Raw genomic sequence first — 21,383 nt, forward strand, 5'->3', positions numbered from 1 at the left:
TGTGCTTGGCGAACCTGGTCCGAGGTATCATCGCATGGGGCGGTGTTAAGGTCTGATTGAAGGTCGCATCCGTACTCCCTATCGCTCTCAGGGACCTTTCCGGATTCTGAGACTTTGGCCTCGCACATGAGCGAGCCTCCGAACATGGCCGTGATACACCCTGTGTTAGCCTGGAGGTTCAACGGGTATCTGTAGAAAGCGGCTTCGCATGGGTTGCACTTGTGATACTCGATGCACTCGACAGGCTTGACGGAGAGTCCCGTGATCTGCTGTAGCCACGTCTTTACAGTTTCTACGTAGGTGGTTTTCACGCTGGAGTTGGCAACTTTAAAGCGATCCAGTGTTTGTTGACTAAAGCACTTGTTCTTTGAGGATTTGATGAGAGTGCTCCAAGGAAAGAACCCCGCTCCCATCTTGGACGCAATGAGCTCAGAAGCTTTGCACGTGAGCAAGTCTCTGAGGATGGCTTGCTTGCTAGAGAACATGTGGTTCATGCAGTATGTCCAGTCCTTGTACAGCGTTCTCACTTTTACGGCATCGACCGAGTCAGACCCGGAGGCGCCAGCAGGAACTAGTGTCGTGGAGACCCCAGAGAATCCAGAGTCCAGCTGCAAGGTTAGAACATCCTCCACTCTGTAGGGGATGAGAAAGGAGCTAGCTCGATGCAGCTCTAACCACCGGCCGATATCGTCAACGAGGGGTTCCCGCTCCAGGTACAAGATGACATCGCCGGGCTTGAGCTTGTGCCAGGGAGAAGTGGAGAAGCAGGAGACATTGTCAGTCTCCAGTTTGATGCAGTCTCCCCTCATTACGCAAGCTATGAAGGTGTCCGTAACTGCAGAATCGCAAGGGGACCGCATGCTTTTGAAGGCCGACAGGCCCCTAACTTTCACGGAGACAGAGGACAGATCCCCGTTGTCGTCTAGGCTGTGAGTGAGAGCCACATAGGTCTTCTTAGCTACGTGGCAGTATATGGAGCAACTGTTTTCATATTCCAGCTTGACTCGCCTGTGTTTTACGAAGGGTCCCGTTACGTCCGTGTATTCTTCAGACCCAGGGACTCTGGCCGCGTAGACGGGATAGCCTTCCTTGGTGAATGTTCCTCTCGGGTCTCTGACTACATTTTGGTGTGTGTTACCTCGGCCTATCACGTACATCCTCTGGAGAGTGTCCTCCACCAAGGCGGTGTGCACATAGTCCAGAAAGGCAGGCACCTGCTCGCCAGCCCGTTTAAACTTGTCACCCAAAGCCGTCCGGGCCTTACACGCGAAGCTCTCCAGGAGTTTGTTTTCACTATCCCGACCGGGCGCGTTGTCTCTGCACACGACGACTCAGGTCGGGCACGTCACTCTCAGGAAGGTCTCCGGGTCCGTATCCAGCTGAGACCATGACGCTGTCGGTGTCTCCGTATACAACGGGGCAGCGGTGCTTGTAAAAGGTAGCCACGCAGCTGTTTACCACGGCAATCTGTTGCCTGCCGTGGCCAGATATGAGAGGCCCGCAAGGGTGAGGAGCCGTTCCGTAGAAGGAGTTGGCAAGGACTTTACACTCTCCCTCCTGCATCTTGTAGTAGGCCCGCTCGGCCTCACTGATGTCAGGGTTCTTGAGCTTCCTCTTGAACTCGGCTCGCTGGTTGAGGTAGTACTCCACCGAGGAAGCGAATACGGCCGGCGCACGTACAAAACATCCTTGGGTCTGGTCGTATTTGAGAATGAGCGATGCGTACTCAAACCCCTCAGCTTCCCAGTTGTAACAAACCCAACCAGATAGATCATGGGGGAAGTTCACGGGAGGCCAAGGGATGGTGGTCTCAGGTGAGATGTTGAGAGCGCACATGATGGACGGGTACATACTCGAGAAGTCAAACGAAAGCTCAAGTCCCATTCCGGGACCGGAATAGTGTAGGCCCGTGAGAGGATCACACACAGCTCCCCCCTTCCACTTCTCGCTATCACCATTGTCAGACTGGAGCCTCGGGTCCCATCTCAAGCGGCTGTTTAATTCCATACCCAATGGTCCGGCTTTCACTCTGAGAGTATCAAGTGTAAACTTAAGCTGAGGGAGCTGAACCGAGTGAATGCTCTGCACGAATCCACCAAACATATCCCCTCGGCCGTGCACCACGACGTCTATATTGAGAGTGGTCCTACATCGATGGAACAGATTTGATACGGGCCTGAAGACTTTAGCCAGCCTGGCGCACAACTGCGAGTCGACCAAGTTGTAGACTAGCACAGCAAAGAGACTCTTTCCCCCCATCCTGATCATCTCGTCCATTTGACAGTAACCAACATCTGCCAGCTTGCAAAGCTTTCTGGTGTCCTTCGGAGGCTTTCTGTGCAGCGCCCTGGCTTTTGCGATGACAAAGGGGGCAACGTCGTTCAACTTCATGCTGGTGCACTGAAACTTGATCTCTCTAGTCCCAGCCATCCTGTACAGATCGATGATGTTCATACCGCAGCTGTTCATTTTGAAGTGGCCCAGCTTGGCCTTGCCTTTGTTGAACTTTTCGATGTGCACAGATATCATTTGGAGCTTGTACTCGGTCAAGGTCCCGTGCATCAACACAGAGTCTAGGTTCTTCAGCATGTCCTTGTACATGTCCAGGTAACGTACGTTTTCAAACTGGAAGAAAGGCAACACATCCTTGGCCAGGGCCCTGGTCATAAAGAGCCCGTGCCAGGCTTGCAATAGAGAGGAACATCGTTTCTGGGTAGCGCTGTCGAGGCGCTTGGCGTAGTTTGATTCAGCGTAGAAATGCACACGCTGCTCAATCACCCTGATGTCGAATCCGGCGTTGTACACGTACAGGAGTTCTATTTCCTGGTGGTAGAGCACTTGGATCATTGTCTCCAGGAGTGCGAGCTCTCCGGAGCACGGGTGTATTGAAATCCTCTTGACATCATCTAAACCTGCGCCCCTTGCCAGTTCGTGGTTGGCCTCTGGGTAACAGTTCTGTGTTACCTTACATTTGTTATAGACAACTATCAGCAGCTTCCTGTGCTGCTCGGGTGATGTCTTGGGTATATGGGAGTTGATGATCACGAGAGAGACGCAAGTTATCTCGTGCTGCTGACCTGGCATGTCTGGCGACAGAGCTGGTATGGAAACGTGTTTACTCTGTCGGGGCAGCTGTTTCCTGCCAGTGTCTAGTATTTGGACCAGCTTATTCCTGTACTCTGTCATGTCCTCTACCATGCGCTCGGTGCAGTAGGGGAACTTGTAGGCGAAAGACTCACATCTTAGGGCCATATTCCGGTATGACTTGTCAAACACCGTCTCGATGTCCAGACACGCTGCCTTGTAGAAATAGGGCATGTGTTTACTGTCAAAGAGCTCAGCCTCAGCCTCCGACTTGTCATGATCATAGATGAGGTCTGAGGCTGAGAGGACATCGTTCAGCCTGTCTGCAGGTATGAAATACACCCTTCCAAACATGACATCGGAGCATAGGGCAGGCGTGTTACCGTCCCGAGCAATGTAGTAGCCCCTGTCCGGGCAGAAGTCTCCGAAAGTCAGCGAGCCCCTTACGGTTTCCAAGTACTTTGTGGCCAATGATATAGATTTGAGCGGGAATACCAGAGCATTTACTTTTCGCTTAATGTCATCGTGGAGAGCGCGGACAGGCACTGGCTCCGCAACTAAGTGTCTGGACCAAGTGTTCCGTACCAGCTCCCAGGTCTCTTCCTCACCATCCTGATCACAAATCAAGTCTAGGTCATAGGCCACAACAGGCGCTATACCAGTAACCTTAAAGTGTACTGTAGTGTAGATGATGCTGTCTCGAGCCTGCACCACCAAACCTCTGCACAAGAGCACCTCTTCCTGTCTGTGAAAGAAGACAGATTTGATCATAACCCCAACCAGATTAGGTTCCAGTTCAGGGTTGACAGTTCTGCGCTCAGGGTAGATGTCAGGGAAAATGTCCACGAACGGCAAAGCTTTGTTCATGATTCACACTCTAGGGATCTACGGTGTACGAAGCCTAGTGACATCTGCTGGCAATAAAAGTAGTTTATATGAGATCCGGATAGCCAATGTATAATGTATTAGGATGAGGCATGAGGCATCGGAGCTGGGGTGAGAAAGGAGCATACACCACCAAGGGGCTGATCGGCGACTGAACCATTCGACCACAGCTGACTTATCCACTCAGAGCTGAACCATCCGACCATAGCTGAACCATCAGCACAGGGCTCAACTGTCCCCGCACAGCTGAATATTCACACAGGCCTAAACTGTCTGCCAGTGCTGATTATTCACATATCCACACAGGCCTCTTCTCTCCAAACATATCCCCATAGGGCTGAATCATCCTACAATGCTGAGTATCCACACAGGGCTGTTTTTTTGTCCGATCATATCCCCATAGGGCTCAACCATCAGACCATAGCTGAACCATCAGCACAGGGCTCAACAATCCGACCATATGCATAGGGCTGAATCATCCGCTAATGCTGACTTATCCACTCAGAGCTGAACCATCCGACCATAGCTGAACCATCAGCACAGGGCTCAACTGTCCCCGCACAGCTGAATATTCACACAGGCCTAAACTGTCTGCCAGTGCTGATTATTCACATATCCACACAGGCCTCTTCTCTCCAAACATATCCCCATAGGGCTGAATCATCCTACAATGCTGAGTATCCACACAGGGCTGTTTTCTGTCCGATCATATCCCCATAGGGCTCAACCATCAGACCATAGCTGAACCATCAGCACAGGGCTCAACAATCCGACCATATGCATAGGGCTGAATCATCCGCTAATGCTGACTTATCCACTCAGAGCTGAACCATCCGACCATAGCTGAACCATCAGCACAGGGCTCAACTGTCCCCGCACAGCTGAATATTCACACAGGCCTAAACTGTCTGCCAGTGCTGATTATTCACATATCCACACAGGCCTCTTCTCTCCAAACATATCCCCATAGGGCTGAATCATCCTACAATGCTGAGTATCCACACAAGCCTCTTCTCTCCAAACATAGCTGAACTATTAGCACAGGGCTCAAATATCCACCATATGCATAGGGCTGAATCATCCGCTAATGCTGAGTATCCACACAGGGCTCAACCATCAGACAATAGCTGAACCATCAGCACAGGGCTCACAACTATCAGAACACAGATGATCCATCAGACCAAGGCTGGGGATACTAGGGTTAGGAGAGAAAGGCACAGGGCTCAATATATGTTAGACCAGACAAGCCCAGACTACCATGGCAGCAGCTACGAAAGTCAAGGCCATGTCCACAGAGTGTAACATAGTGCCTCACAGAGAGGCAAACACAGCTGTGGTACAAAGGGCCAAGGTGCCTTCCAGTAGGAGAGCGTTGTTTTTAGCGGTTGACTCTGACATATTACACGACCGGTTGTCTGAGGAGTCGTCTTTCGGCGCTTTGTCACCAAACGACAGAGCAACCTTTCAGTTCCTCTTATACCTGACATATTGCTTCAAAGGGGAGGTTTTCCAAGTCACTCTTGAGAACACAGATTTCTGCAGCATGTCACCACCTATCAGAGAGGACTTCGCTAGAGGGCGCCTATTTTGTTTCGTACTAGACATGAGCACCGAGGACCCGCAATCCCAGTTGGACACACAGGCCGCAGCCTCAGATGATACGGACGAGTACATGTCCGGTACCCACCTGCTCAGTCTCATGAATATGAGTGTCAACATGGACGTGTTCAGACGAGATGACACGGAGGACATCAACAACGACAATACCTCATCCATGCCAGCAACATCAGCGGCTGTGAATGAAACGCTGGAGGAAGCGTACAACGCCTTCATGCGACTGCAACTGGTTAGGAAAAAGGCATCATCCCTCAACAACGCTATGATAGCCATGAGAGACAGCAAGGGAGAGCTTGGCTCAATTTTCAACTGGGTGGATATCCGCAGCGACACACTGAACTCAAACATGGTCGACAAGAAGAAAGTCAAGGAGCTCCAGGGTTCCATGTACACACCGTCCTGCCAATCTGGGAGGCAGGTGATCCTCTTACCAGAGCCTATTGTGGACCTAAATCTGAAGGCTCTGGAGAACTCTATAGGCAGGATTACCGACAGCGCCAGTGAAGGAGAAGGCAAGGAGTTGTTCCTATCGCTTGTGTCTAAACTCACCAGTACTCAATGGCTGAACCAGACCGTTATGCAATCTGGGTATAACGCGAACATAGCGGAGGACCTGAGGTTCCTGGAAAGAGTGAAAGCGTTCACCAGTGACCTCAACGGTTCCTTGGGAAGCAGCGAGGTGAACATCAGAGGACTCTTGGTATTCAGGTACACTCTGGATACACTCATAGACAGGGAGAACCCGGACCTATTTGTGAAATCACTGCTCCATAGGCACATGCCTATCACAAAAACCCGCATTGACAGGGTGTTATGTGACATCAAGAGCAGACGCAGGACGCGAGCTCTGGCATCTTTGCTGAACAACGGACAGTGCTACTGCAAGCCAACGCGCTCCAAGGACCCTTCCAGAGCTTGCAGCGGAGAGTGTCAGACAGCGTACTCGTGTTTCTACAACTCATCCGAGCGTCACCCCTTCATGGTGAGCAAAGACGACCACAGCTACTACTTTGCGCACCTGTACCCTCATCTGGGTAAACTGGAGCGCCTGAGCAAAGAAATGAAAGTCAAGTACAGAGGACGCAGGCAGTTCGACAGCATAGCTGACACTGTCATCAATATGCTTGTCAAGCACCAGGTCAACGACACAGACTCCCTGTACAAAGGTTTGAGCGACGTGATAGACGACAAAATGAGCAACTCTAGCTTGTCTCTCGGTCACAGCCTAGCCGAGATCCACGAGTCATTGTACCTATCACCGGGCGATCAAGATGACAACTCGGTACAGGCCACCACTCTGGATCCGATTAAAGTGTACGACCAAGCATTGGTGCGCTACCTGTTTTGTGACAGCCTGCAAGTGGGCAGGTTGTTTCAGGCGTCTACCACATTCAATTACATTATCACAAACACCGCTCCCAGGTACACAATCGAACGGGTTATGCTCTTCAATGTCACTGGACCCGGTGAAGGTAAGAGTTACGCAAACAACGTGCTCAACTACCAGTTCAGGAGGGTAAGAGGGTGCATAGAGACGCTGACGTCTTTCACCCCGCAAGCGTTCAAGTACAAGCAGAAGCGGACCTCCTGCGTGGTGATGATAGACGACGCTCATATAACCCACGAGAAGAACATTAAATCCGTAGACAAGGAGTCCAACGTGATCCCCAATACGTTCAAGAACCTCCTGGACACCAGCGTACTGGAGAGCGATGTGGTGACCAGAGACATGAGCAGCGGCAAGGTGGACACAGTCAAGTACAACGCCGTGCACAACTGCGGCTTTGTGTGGAACACCAACACTATGGGGTTTGTGAGCGACGCTTGGGCCGATCGGTCTATGATCATGGAATCAGAGTTCCCAGAGCATGTGACCCGCACGCGTAGCACCAAGCAGATACAGGACACCGTGGAGAAACTGAACATGGATCGTAGAGCTGCAGTGTGCCTGTACAGGCAGAACCTGATCCAGTCCGCTACAATGATTGCAGAGTCTGAGATTATGCAGTTCGGGTTGAGGTTCGACACCGCCAGAGACGCCTGCGTGGCTGCCCTGTACGCTAGCCACATTGTGTGCGCAGGAGTCACCAGCCGGAGGGTTTCTTTCTGCATCAACCAGCTGGTGTTTGCCGAGGCCATGAAGTTGGCGTGCCACTTTGTCTTTGACATTTGGATCCCTCCATGGACCAAGATCCCCGATGAGAGTTTTTTGCCAGACTTGAGGGGTTACATGATGCAAATGAACAGGAACAGACTGAAAGCTCTGAACCAGCTATCCTTCGGACAAATATGCCTAGAGACCAATGCTGTCTACAAGCTGTGTGCTGCTGCATGTCTTCCGGACATATGTCCCCGTGCGGTCGACATACAGGGTCGCTTTGCCTGCAAGGTGCTAGGGTACATCTTAACCCAGATCCATGAGCAGCACCTGAAGACTAGTTTGAAAAATGGACACTTATGCATTTTTGGTATAGATGGTATGTGTTTCCCTGAGAAAGAGATCAAGGGCGGCAATGACGTGGCGCACAACATGCTGATGCTCTGCTCAACATGCAAGGTCCCAGCTCGACAGGGTAGGAACCTTGCAATGAAGAACTACAAGCTGTGCACGTACAGATACGCCACGAACCAAAATGCTCCACACCTCAGGAAAGGCCAGTCGAATCCCTACAAGAAAGTAGGGTCTATCACTGTGCCACTTGAAGCAGTGTACGATATGATAGCCATATATGCACCCAGTTCCCACTCTGGCTTTTGGGACCAGTTGGGCACAGCGATGTTGGACGCCTACGAAAAGGGAGACTTTGAAGGCGTCAATGCTTTCGGCCAGTGTGCGAACGATAGCAGCGAGGGGTGTGGCGATGAGCAGCCTTCTACGCCCAGATTGCTATTCACCTTGGACTTCAACAATGACCCGGTGCGCTCTGTGATACTTGAGGCCACGGCTGCCATAGAACCTTTGAACGAACTTACGTTCAACAAGTGCGTGCTGGGAGGGGAGATGTTCCAGTGCTCCGCTCCCTTGTATTACGGGGCGGTTATCAAAAGGGCGATGTCTCGGAATGCACCTAAGGAAGCTTACGACAAAGGGCACCTGAGAGAATCTAGACGAGGCCCTAGAGGAGCCTTCCACGGGCCCAGACTGAGTGTGTACACAACCGAGTACTCGGGTGTACCCGTGAAAAACGTGAGCTCTTTTTGTACAACGCGGACTGTGTATCACCAGGACAAGATGCTTTTGACAGTCAACCGTGATAACCGTGGTCACTTAGTCGAGCTAGAGGAGGATTGGGAGTGGATGGACGCAGCCGAGGTGTTTAACAGTGTTCATGGCTCTGACGTGTTCTCTGTGGAGATGTTGAAACGGGACTACGCTGCGACCATGATGGTCTCAAAGGGAGAGTTGATAAGTGCCAGGGCTCGGAAGTCAACCAACCTCAGTGCCATGATAGGGGCTCTGCGTGAGACAAACGGCCTTGCAGCGCTCGCCATACGAAAGGGTATGACGCCTGTTCAAGAGCCTAGGACTCAACATTTGGATATGGGAGAGATACCCATGCCAATGACAAGTGGCCAGGTCCAGGGCCGTAAAAGGACTAATAACGCTCAGCAGCAGCAGCGGAGAGCCTCAGTTGATGTGAGAGTGAGAAAGAGAAAACGAACAAGGGTGGATGGGTAAACCTTGGAGGACACTAACTAATGAGTCTGTGTGTTTATTGGTGGTGTGCTTGGGCTTTGGTGTGGGGTGTGGGGTGTGGGTTTGGGTTTGGGTGTTGGTGTATATGTAGACATGTAGCCAAAAGTATTGTGTAGTGTGTCGTGTGTCCATACCTATATTATATTTATGTATAGGGTTTGTGTCTATGTGTCCAGGTATCACCCTAGTGGGACCGAGAGACATCGCCTGCCTATATGTCTATGACCGTATGACTATATGAGAACTACTCTGGAGCTACTGGGGTTGTGTTAGAAAAGGGGAATGGAATGATGTGTCAGTCAGTTATGTGTGTGAGGTATCCGTGTTGATACCTGAAACGTTGTACAATAAAGTCGAGTTACTCTGGCACCCTTTGAGAGTATTGGTGTGTTTATTGATGTGTGTGTATTGTTACCTCACTCAGCTGATACCCCAATACACAACACAGGTAGTAGTTTGGACAGATAGTTTATTTATTACACAGGGATGTATACCACACAGTAGGAGACCACTACTATTCACACTAATATGGCACACCAATATATCAGCATTTCGTTTACCATAGACCAACAAAACAAATCAGTGGATTCATCCAGTCTCACTCTTATTCATTGTTATTCATCAGAGACAGACCGTCTCCCGGTAATGCGCCTTTGGTGAGATGGAGGAGTATGTGCAGTTCGGAGACTAAAGGAGCTCTTTGTGTCCCTGCGGACCCTCATAAATATATACAGAGTAGGACTTGTGATACAGTGCATGTTCCCAATAGCCATGCAGACATTGAGGACCACGTACTTCACTTCCTCACACTCCATATGCCATCGGTAATATAGGGTGCTGCCCATCCAGGGGATCCAGCAGCACACAAAGAACGCAGCCGTGAGGAAGGGCAGGACTTGAGCCCTTGTCATCTTACCCCCAAACGCATTCCGGTTCACGTGCTTTCTGACACTGTACACTATCATTCCGTTGCAGTAAACAAGAACAACTATGGGTAACATGAAACAAAGTGCCATCCTACCCCACAAGGTGGCAATTTGAGAATGAGGATGCATAACGTTCAAACACATCATGGTAGTCCCGGATATGGGGCGAACGGTGTAATAGCATATGTCCAAGAGAGCCGAGACGGCTGGCACACAGGCGCACAATCGAGACACGGTTCTCCTTCTGCTCGACCTACGTCTGGACGCCATGCACTTGAGAGTTGTCCTGTTGTGTACCACAGTTACGTATCGCTCGATGTTGATATAGACCATGATAAGTATTCCGTACTGGAAACTGAACTGTGGAAATAGAAGCACAAACGAGAGATGTCAGTAGCTGAGCTGGTGGGACATGCTTGTGTGTACACCTTTTCAAGGAGTAAGACCGGTGCTACGTACCGTAATCACTCCCTTCATCAGTTTGCACACCACGTAGCCAAACACCCAGCCCTTCATGAGAATGGTCTGAGTAACCCAGAGCGGGGTAGTCAGCAACCTGACTATGTCACAGACTCCCATATGTGAAAAAAAAACGTCGAGATCACCAAGGCCTTTCTTTCGCCTACCAGAGTCCTTTGAACAGGAACAGTGGAGCCTGATGAGCATGTACAGGTTGACAACCAAGCCCGTGATCATAACGAGCGCGTGACAGACAGGGATGTAAAAGATGCGGCTGTATTCATAGAGATTATAACAATGGCCCTTGGACTCCGGGTAGTTGGAAGGCCTATTGAAGAGTGTAGCATTATCGAACGTGACATTGAAAAGTGATGCCATTGTAGAGAACTAGGTGACACAAGCCACTGACAAGGTTGATAGGGAAATGGGGCAGCCTTTTTATGTAAACACCATGGTATTGGAACCATCCAGCCAAGCTCATCAGCACAACCAATAGTTGTCTACCAATGGGCTATACCAATGGGCTATGGAGTTCAAACATCCACACAGGGCTGTTTATCCATCCAAGGCTGTTATACCCAGCCAAAGCTGTCTATCCATCCAAGGCTGTTATACCCAGCCAAGGCTGCTGTATCCATCCAAGGCTGTTATACTCAGCCAAAGCTGTCTATCCAGCCAAAGCTGTCTATCCAGCCATGGCTGTTGTACTCAGCCAAGGCTGCTGTATCCATCCAAGGCTGTTGTACCCAGCCAAGGCTGTTGTACTCAGCCAAGGCTGCTGTATCCATCCAAGGCTGTTGTACTCAGCCAAGGCTGTAGCCTGTGGTTTGTGGACATGTACAGGTTTAGCATGTAACACAGGATATACTAAATCCATTTGAGCATCTCTGGGACTTGTGTCTGTGTGAAACAAAACTATGGACGTCTGGTTAAGGGATGCACGTTTTATTGTAAAGTACATTGCACACATAACCTTGAAAGTTGCAGAAAAGTAGCACAATACACACAACCTCTCGAGTAGTCAACAGTCCACTCAGTGTCTCAGTAGGCCGGGCTCATCTATTACGCTCACAACCATCGCGCCAGGGGCCGAGAGCATTGCAACCCTCTCCCGTTCAGATGTTGGAAAGACAGGACTCAGCAGGACAAACCATGAAGTGACTCTGCAGACTGGGCATGATGCAAGCAGTGTCAGACGCCAGAGTGAAGTCAGATAAGCGCAGTTGAGGCCGAAGCGACAGGGTAAGAACCTGGAGAATGGACACAGCTGATGTGGAGCAGGTGCAGGGTGATCTCCAGGGCGTCTGGGTGGAGAATGCTCCGCGCGAGAGCAACATTGACCTCAACACCTATGGGAGTGCATTAGACATTTGGATATTAGAATACCCATGTTAACCTGAGAGAGATGCTGCGTAGAAGTAATTGTATGAATACACCAATGCTGTTTATGTACTACAGGCAGGCGTGTCAAACGACTAGGTGTAGTCTATGTGTAAGCAAGATGTTATAGAAAGACCATCTCGATCAGTAAATGTTACAATATGGCGTCCTCAAGAGGTGTGTACAAAGACTACTCTGTGGATTATGTAGTCATTAGAGGTGGTAAACAGGCGGTCAACGCTGATGGTCTGTTAAGGAATGGAAAGGTGATGGACAAAGACTTTGCCTATGACCTAGTATTAGACCTGGACTCCTCCTGTGGGGACCAGTACGCAACTCCTCTGGAACAAGATGTACTTGTCAATGCCTACACCCAGTTCATAACCGATAGACTGGAGGGCATTCGAAAGCCGTTCACGTTCCAGCAACCCACTGCACGTGCACTATTCGTGTCTTCCACTTACATACCCAGACCGTTGATCGGGATAACGGGGCCCAGAATGGAGATGATATCCTGCTTCTTCAACTGTTTCGGAAAGGTGTACGTGGTGAACGGGGAAATGATGTGCTACCCAGAGTTTGTGGACAAGTGGAGTGTGGACAGGTCTCTCCCTAGGCATCTGCATGTCGCTCACGACGCCCTGGACAGTTACATACCGGTGAAAGTGAGAGACTCTAAGGCTGCAAAGGCTTTGGCTGTGTGGTCAGGAGACCACAAGGAGGATATTCAATTGGATTGGTATCACCTGTACACAGAGGATCATATCACGTACATCACAATGTGTCATTATGTGATGCGTATCAGTATAAAGTGGCTATCTCAAGCAAAGACGTTTCATAGAAACCCCAACTGCGAGTACGTGATAAAACCATTAGGAGGCATTGTGTTTGTCTACGAATACCACTCGCTGTCAAGCTCGTTTGTTTTGAACAAACTAAAGGCGTTGTTAGCCGATATATTCTGATCCTGTTGTGTAACATGGTGTACGTACACATGTGAATGTTATGTGGTGTTTACTATCTGTGCTGTTCAAACCTGCTGTCTAATAAACATTTGTCACATGTAGTATTGTTGCCTAGTCTGTGTTCCCTAAAACAATTTTGCTAAGGTTCAACATGTCAAGACACTGGACCTGACAAGATCCACACCACCATCCTGTGTTCACGTACAACATTGACAGGACGATACAGCCCCTAGCACTCTACACATCCCAGAACCAGAAACCTATCATTCTGTCCGTGACCCAGCTATGTGACCGAGCGAGCTAGGGTCATAGGCTCTGAACACATAGATCTGAACTCATAGACATAACAGTGGTCTGATCTTTCAGCCGAGGGTGGGGATCACAGTCATGGTCCGATAGTCTAACATTTGTCTGATAATTCAGCCTAGGTTGGGGATAACAGTCATGGTCCGGTACTCTAACAGTGGTCTGATAATTGAGCCTAGGTTGGGTACACAACTGAGGAGTGATGAAACAGCAATGTGTGGGTATCCCATTCATGGTGAGGTGTTCGCCTAGACATACCATCGGTCTGATAATTCAGCCTAGGTTGGGGATAACAGTCATGGTTCGGTACTCTAAAAGTAGTCTGATAATTGAGCCTAGGTTGGGTACACAACTGAGGAGTGATGAAACAGCAATGTGTGGGTATCCCATTCATGGTGAGGTGTTTTCAGCCGAGGGTGGGGATCACAGTCATGGTCCGATAGTCTAACATTTGTCTGGTATATCAGCCTAGTTCACATTCATGGTGATGCATTCGCCTAGACATACCATCGGTCTGATAATTCAGCCTAGGTTGGGTAAACAACTGAGGAGTGATGAAACAGCAATGTGTGGGTATCCCATTCATGGTGAGGTGTTCGCCTAGACATACCATCGGTCTGATAATTCAGCCTAGGTTGGGGATAACAGTCATGGTCCGGTACTCTAAAAGTAGTCTGATAATTGAGCCTAGGTTGGGTAAACAACTGAGGAGTGATGAAACAGCAATGTGTGGGTATCCCATTCATGGTGAGGTGTTCGCCTAGACATACCATCGGTCTGATAATTCAGCCTAGGTTGGGGATAACAGTCATGGTCCGGTACTCTAACAGTGGTCTGATAATTGAGCCTAGGTTGGGTACACAACTGAGGAGTGATGAAACAGCAATGTGTGGGTATCCCATTCATGGTGAGGTGTTTTCAGCCGAGGGTGGGGATCACAGTCATGGTCCGATAGTCTAACATTTGTCTGGTATATCAGCCTAGGTTGGGTATCACATTCATGGTGATGCATTCGCCTAGACATACCATCGGTCTGATAATTCAGCCTAGGTTGGGTAAACAACTGAGGAGTGATGAAACAGCAATGTGTGGGTATCCCATTCATGGTGAGGTGTTCGCCTAGACATACCATCGGTCTGATAATTCAGCCTAGGTTGGGGATAACAGTCATGGTCCGGTACTCTAACAGTGGTCTGATAATTGAGCCTAGGTTGGGTACACAACTGAGGAGTGATGAAACAGCAATGTGTGGGTATCCCATTCATGGTGAGGTGTTCGCCTAGACATACCATCGGTCTGATAATTCAGCCTAGGTTGGGGATAACAGTCATGGTTCGGTACTCTAAAAGTTGTCTGATAATTGAGCCTAGTTTGGGTAAACAACTGAGGAGTGATGAAACAGCAATGTGTGGGTATCCCATTCATGGTGAGGTGTTTTCAGCCGAGGGTGGGGATCACAGTCATGGTCCGATAGTCTAACATTTGTCTGGTATATCAGCCTAGGTTGGGTATCACATTCATGGTGATGCATTCGCCTAGACATACCATCGGTCTGATAATTCAGCCTAGGTTGGGTAAACAACTGAGGAGTGATGAAACAGCAATGTGTGGGTATCCCATTCATGGTGAGGTGTTCGCCTAGACATACCATCGGTCTGATAATTCAGCCTAGGTTGGGGATAACAGTCATGGTCCGGTACTCTAAAAGTTGTCTGATAATTGAGCCTAGGTTGGGTAAACAACTGAGGAGTGATGAAACAGCAATGTGTGGGTATCCCATTCATGGTGAGGTGTTCGCCTAGACATACCATCGGTCTGATAATTCAGCCTAGGTTGGGGATAACAGTCATGGTCCGGTACTCTAACAGTGGTCTGATAATTGAGCCTAGGTTGGGTACACAACTGAGGAGTGATGAAACAGCAATGTGTGGGTATCCCATTCATGGTGAGGTGTTCGCCTAGACATACCATCGGTCTGATAATTCAGCCTAGGTTGGGGATAACAGTCATGGTCCGGTACTCTAACAGTTGTCTGGTATATCAGCCTAGGTTGGGTAAACAACTGGGGATTGATGAAGCATCAATGAGTGGGGATCACAGTCATGGTCAGATGGTTTGAACTACCATAGACATACCAGTGGTCGGGTGTTTCAGCCCTGTGTCTGTTAATACAGCCACAGTTGGTTGTTTCTTGTTATCCTTTGGGTATAAAACAAGCTCAGCTCTACATTACATTACATTCTGTGCTTGTCTACCCTGTACAACAGGTCTCCCATCCCTGTCTCCTAACACAGTTTAATCATAATGGAGTACATGACAATTGTTGTCAGATGGCGCCGTACACCACAGCCCCACATCAACTTCATCGCGGAAGAATTTGCAAACTGGCACATAAGCAGATGGACATATGTAAACCATGGCACTCTAAATATGACGGTCATCTGCGTCGAAGTACCATCTAAACTTGCTCCCAAATATCTAGACCAGATACTGACAGTAATGACAAATATGTGGGTAGCACAGAGACATAATGCAATGGAGGACTGGGGGACGTTCAATACATTGTTGGAAGAAAGAAGTAGATTGCCCGGTGACACCAACAAGTATAGTGTCACACACACCAACAGTACGCCAGGTGTAAGCTTCTACAACCATGTGACAAACACCTTGGCAGTAGCTAAGGGGTGCCAGTGGACAAACAAGCGGAATCTGACAATGGCTGACAGGATGACATTATTTAAGATGTACTGCAAACATGTAAGTGTTTAATCAATACATTGTTGTGACATTGCTGAGATGTGAAACTGTTACATGTGTTTTGGTATACCCCTTACTACAGTGGTTTGCACATGTCACCCACAGGAACCTCACAGTGTGACGGTGTTGGTCCCGGGGTCTGGGACCAAGATGATATCAGTACGATGTGAAGAGCCCCAGAGAATATACGACTTGCTGAAGAGGTATGGGCTGAAATGCTCCAATGTCTGGGATTCAACAATATCCCTGTCGGCCAGGTCTCCATGTACAGCCCTGTGTGACCACAACATGAATATAGTTCATGTAAACAGGATCCCCTACACCGACACATTTGGTGAACAACAACCTGATGTGTCGACCTTCTACCACAACATGAAACACGTCCGAATGAAAACCGAGCGCAATGTACTGAGGCACAAACCCTACACCTTGTCTCGGCCCGCACCAACAGCTATACCACCACTGCAATTGTCAACGTCAACAGTCACTACCGAGGTCGAGTGCATACCAGTTGCCCTGTACTACAACAACGACCTGGCGAAACTGAGAGATGTCATCAAGGCAGACGGTCGATTTGTCCAGTGTGTAGATCCAGCCTTCAGGGATAGCGAGACAAGAGATAGAGATCCACACATGGTGGAAGTGGAAAATTCCAACACAGATCTCATAATGGGTAGGACGGATTGGATCCATAATGTGAATCATATTTGCAATGCTATTGGTGTGGAATATCTGTTGTAAATGTCTAACTGTGTTTCACCATCTGTGTGTATATCCTATAGGCCCAGGGCTTATAGATGTATCGGATGACGAAGCCGAGGACACTGGATCGGAGAACCCATTTACCTGCTTCTGCTGCTACGCCACTGCTAACATATACCTTGAATGTGGCCACCTGTGTTGTACAGCCTGTATACAACAACTGAAGACCGATGATGGTGGTGGCTTCGCATGCGGTATTTGCAGGAAAGCGTCCAGCTTATACAAGCCCATGGAAATAACACACTACTCTGACTGTAGGTGCACAGCATGCTTGAAGCAGAAGCAATGGGTCTCGGATTGTGGCCATTTAACATGTACATGCTACACCGTAAGATGTATTATATGTTCTACATCAATCACTGGCCTTCGAAGACTGTTTACTTCTTAAGGAGTAAAAGAGGATACGTTGAGTTGAATTGTATTTGTAAGAACACAGTCATGAGGGATATCATGAGGGGATATAATGTAGTCATAAGAACTGTCAGTGGAATGGCAAAACTGTATATACTGTTGTAAATACGCCATGTTGTACAATACATTGTAAACAGTACTCAGATATGTGACCTGTTATCAATAAACAACTCTGGACACCTTACTTTGTTGATAATGTTGCATTTATTTATACCTTCCCATGTAATACAATCTGATTCGTTTCAATAGCATCTACATTGGTCCAATGTGTGGTGTTGGAAACACAAGGGCCTTGACATGAACCATATACCTTACGTACAAAACACTGTGGTGGCTGTGTTGCAGCATATAGCTTCTTTGCAAGGTTGCATGTGTAGGAACTGTCGCCTTTGACAGATAGCAGGTAGTAAGATCTCCCTGTGTTGCATTTCTTTACTATGATAGTATACAAACATGTGTCCTTGTGGGAATGTCCATATACCTCGTGTTCCCCCCCTGGACTCCAACATATACAAAGTGTACATTTCAGTCTCTCAGAGATCACTGCCATCTGTGAACAATGACATGAGTTTAGTGTAACTTCGGAGCAAGCCTTGACTTCATCTTCCTTGACTTGTAACACACCCAATAGAGTATGAATAGGCTTCTGATAACCTAAGTTGATCATCTTGACATCGTCTTTACTGAAGCTTGCCGCCATGTACCCTGGAATGGGTGTCTGGACAATGTTATCATGTTCACCAATGTCAATGTTGAACGTGTCAACCACACCATGGCCAGAATAACCCAAATTCGGGGGTTAGTTAGCACATCACACTCTTCTTTGACACGGTGCAGTTGAGGATCCACTTCTTGTTTCTCAGACTTGACATTGTGTTCAGAGTCTACCGGGTCTACCACTTCAGGTTTGGGTTTCACTTCAGGCTGGTATTCTTGCTTCTTATGTGTGGGGGGTTGGTTGTCAGATGCGCTACTCTCCAAGGTATGCATTAGGCAAGTTTTTCGTTTTACTGGGGTTTTGAAACGTCTTTGCCGCAGTCCTGTAGTATAACCACTCACCTCCATGGGTGTATGCTCTGAACTCAAGGTGTCTATTATGTTGCGTATCTCACTCTCATAGTCTTTGAACATCTGACCTGTGTCGGCCAGAGTGTCCATCTGGTGTTGGTCGTCATCATCATCCCACACAATTACCTGAATGCACCTTCGTTTAAGCACTTTCTTGATCCTTTCAACCGAGGCGTCTTTCTGAACCATGATTCTATCTAGCGCTGTTTGAAGATCACACTGGTACATGCCAGAACCAACACCACCGAACAACTCGTCTAGTGAACACAATATAGTATTTTTACACATACGCAATTCTTCACTGCTAGTAGTCATCCTAGAATTCAGGGTGTATAGTTCCTGGGTAAGTGTGTCTACGGTCGCGCGGAGCTTCCTTTCGGTGTCTTCACGCATTGCATTGTTGAGCATAAGCTCCTTGACATGGGCTTGATGCTTATACAGATCTTCCTCTGTCACACTTGTTTCATGTCGAGCGTTATTTATCTCTTCACTGTGTCTAATCTTGGCCGCTTGCATATCACTCTTTAGCTTTGACAAGGACTGTGTCAAATTGATCTCACGCTCTGTCAGACTCACGATCCGCTGTTCAAGTTCACCTTGTGCTTTGAGGTGTTCCTTCTGTATTCTCTCAATTTCGAAGTCCTTTGCTGTAGTTTGAGTGACCACATTGTGAAGTTCCATTTTCCACATGGACCTCTCTTTCTCTTGTTCCCTTGTGATTATGGTCATATTCCTTTCCAGGTTCTGGTGTGCATCTTGACTCTTGTTATATAACTCTTGTAGGTCAATGATGCGTTTGCTAGCCTCTAGATACTTAGTCTCGGTATCCTCTTGGGACATTGCTGACGTATCTGCCCTTTGTTTCATGGCACCCTGAGTACGTTCCAGTTCAGCCACGGTTTCCCTGGCATCGTTGCACTCACACTGCAACCGGGTTATGTCTTGTCTTGCTGACGTCAACTCGTTCTGATATTGAGTGCACTCTTGTCTAGTACAGACAATCAGGTTGCTGAGGTTCTGGATCATTGAGATGACAGGGCCACATTGCACCTTCACGGCCTCCTCGATGTGGAGCTCCAACGATAGGTGCCCTGTGTCATGAGCTGTGTCATGAGACAATTTCAGAACAGTGTTCTGTGGGGTGTTGAGTCCCGGGTCGTTTGCGTCAGTGTCTATCAACACATCCTCCAGGTGGAGAGTTTTCAATTCACCGTTCACGCTTTCCTTTAGAAAACCCACAATGTACGTCAGCGCTTGGTCAGCGTGTTTGTCCTGCTGTGCGTTTTGTATAACCCTACACTCTTCAATTGTGTCTCGTAGACCGTTCCCCAGTCTACGGATGACAAGATCGTAACAGCCACACAGTTCCATAGCCAGATCGAACCCTATGAAGTTCCGAGCTCGTGTACTCTCAAACGATTCAAACCACTTAGCCAGGTCTCCGAAAGTACTCTGCAGCGCCTCAACCGCTGCTAAGGTCTCAGCCAGGGAGGTGAGCTTGGGAGATCCTGCGACCGGGGCTGTGGAGACGCAGTCAGGCTCTGTGCTAGATGTTGAGGAGTCCACCTTGATAGCCAAAGGGAACAGTTTTGATATGATGTCGAAGAACCTGGCACGAGAATCGCTTCCAATATCCGATCGAAGTGGACGCTCTACCGCTTTCGTCACCCCCCCAGCGTTGTGATCCTGACAGGTAGAGCTCCCAGAACCTGTGTTTGCTGACATTGTGCCAGTCTGCGCTGCGCCCGCTTCTCTCGCGTAGTCTCTGTCGACAGTCCTTCTGCCATGACCACCAGCCTGGGTCTGGGTCTTGTTCGGCCTCTTTCCTTCTACTCTTTTGCTTTGGTCTCGACCGCTCTTGGTCTTCTCCTCGCCTGTACTCTTGGTCTTCTCCTCTCCTGTACTCTTTGTCTTCTGCTCCACTGTACCCAGAGGGCATTTGCCTCGGTCTGTATATTTGTTGCTCTTCTTCTCTTTCTTGTCTTTCTTCTCCACTGTCTTCTTGTTCTTGTCCCCAGTAGCACCTTGATCCGTTGTCCCACCACGAGGCGATCTTGTTCGTTCTGGTTCTTTTCTCACACGGGGAGATGCCTCTTGAGGAGCTTGAGGTTTGGACCGTTTCTTCTCCTTGACTTTGGTCGACTTGTCCTCTTTCTCTCCACTGTTCATCTTCTTCTCCCTTCCACTTTTCGAGTTCCCATTTTTCCTCACAGCTTGAGCTGTAGACCCTCCGGTGATTGAGGCAATATCTAGGTTCCCGTTCTGCTCGCCCCCGGTCATGTGGAGGGTAACGTGCTTCTTTTTCTGATCCCGCGGGGACAAAGCCATCGCCGGTATGTCTGTGGACCGTAGCACACAGAGTGGTGCAGATGCCACCCAGGAGCAAGTTGTCTATCTGCAACACAGCCGAAACCCTCTTGGGGTCAGACTCACACACCACCGGTGAGGCTGTATAGGCGTACCCACAGCGTTGACACACCTCGTCCTTCTCTCGATCACTCCAGAGTAGACGATCTTCCACTCTCAACACAGCCGTCAAGTTGTGTAGCTCGCGCGACCAACGGTCCAGAGCTCCACAACACAGGGCCGTGAGTATAACCGCCCAGTAGGGAGCCTGAATAACGTCTCTGGTAGAAGTGCCTCCCGAGCACCTGGTCACCTCTAAACCCATGTACGTGAGCCTCACAATCAACCACTGCACCGAACACGGGACTGGTGGTGACAGGTCCGTGTGTTGGTTAACAGTTATGCGTGAGAGCGTACCTAGTTCCGTGTCCAACTGCCACAATACACAGGTCCCCCATAGCGCGCATTGGGGATCGGCTATCGTGGGGATATCACGGTCACCGCCACACCGCAACCGCTCCAGGGTTAGCCTGCTCTGCTCGTGTAACACCTTGAACGCAAGCGGAGCCCCCGAGTGCGGACAGCGTCTCGCATACCACTTGTGAAGCCAGAGTATCTCTTTCTGTAGAGTCCGGGGTGTACGAGGTACACACTAAGGTATTGTGGACGTGACGGTTCACACTGGCGTATATCCTAGAAACGAGCATCTCGGGTTGGTGG

At 49.0% G+C, this 21,383-nt stretch overlaps 1 protein-coding gene across 1 annotated transcript; it reads left to right on the forward strand.

Annotated features, from left to right (window-relative positions):
• Window positions 1-16,159: 16,159 nt before the first annotated feature.
• On the forward strand, window positions 16,160-17,433 carry LOC121561832. Its single transcript, XM_041874271.2, has 2 exons — window positions 16,160-16,749; window positions 16,859-17,433. Exons 1-2 carry the CDS (start codon window positions 16,227-16,229, stop codon window positions 17,224-17,226), a joined length of 891 nt encoding a protein of 296 aa, XP_041730205.2. The 5' UTR covers window positions 16,160-16,226; the 3' UTR covers window positions 17,227-17,433.
• Window positions 17,434-21,383: the final 3,950 nt, after the last annotated feature.

The sequence above is a fragment of the Coregonus clupeaformis genome, chromosome 16 (genome assembly GCF_020615455.1).
Source record: "Coregonus clupeaformis isolate EN_2021a chromosome 16, ASM2061545v1, whole genome shotgun sequence".
Taxonomy (NCBI): domain Eukaryota; kingdom Metazoa; phylum Chordata; class Actinopteri; order Salmoniformes; family Salmonidae; genus Coregonus; species Coregonus clupeaformis.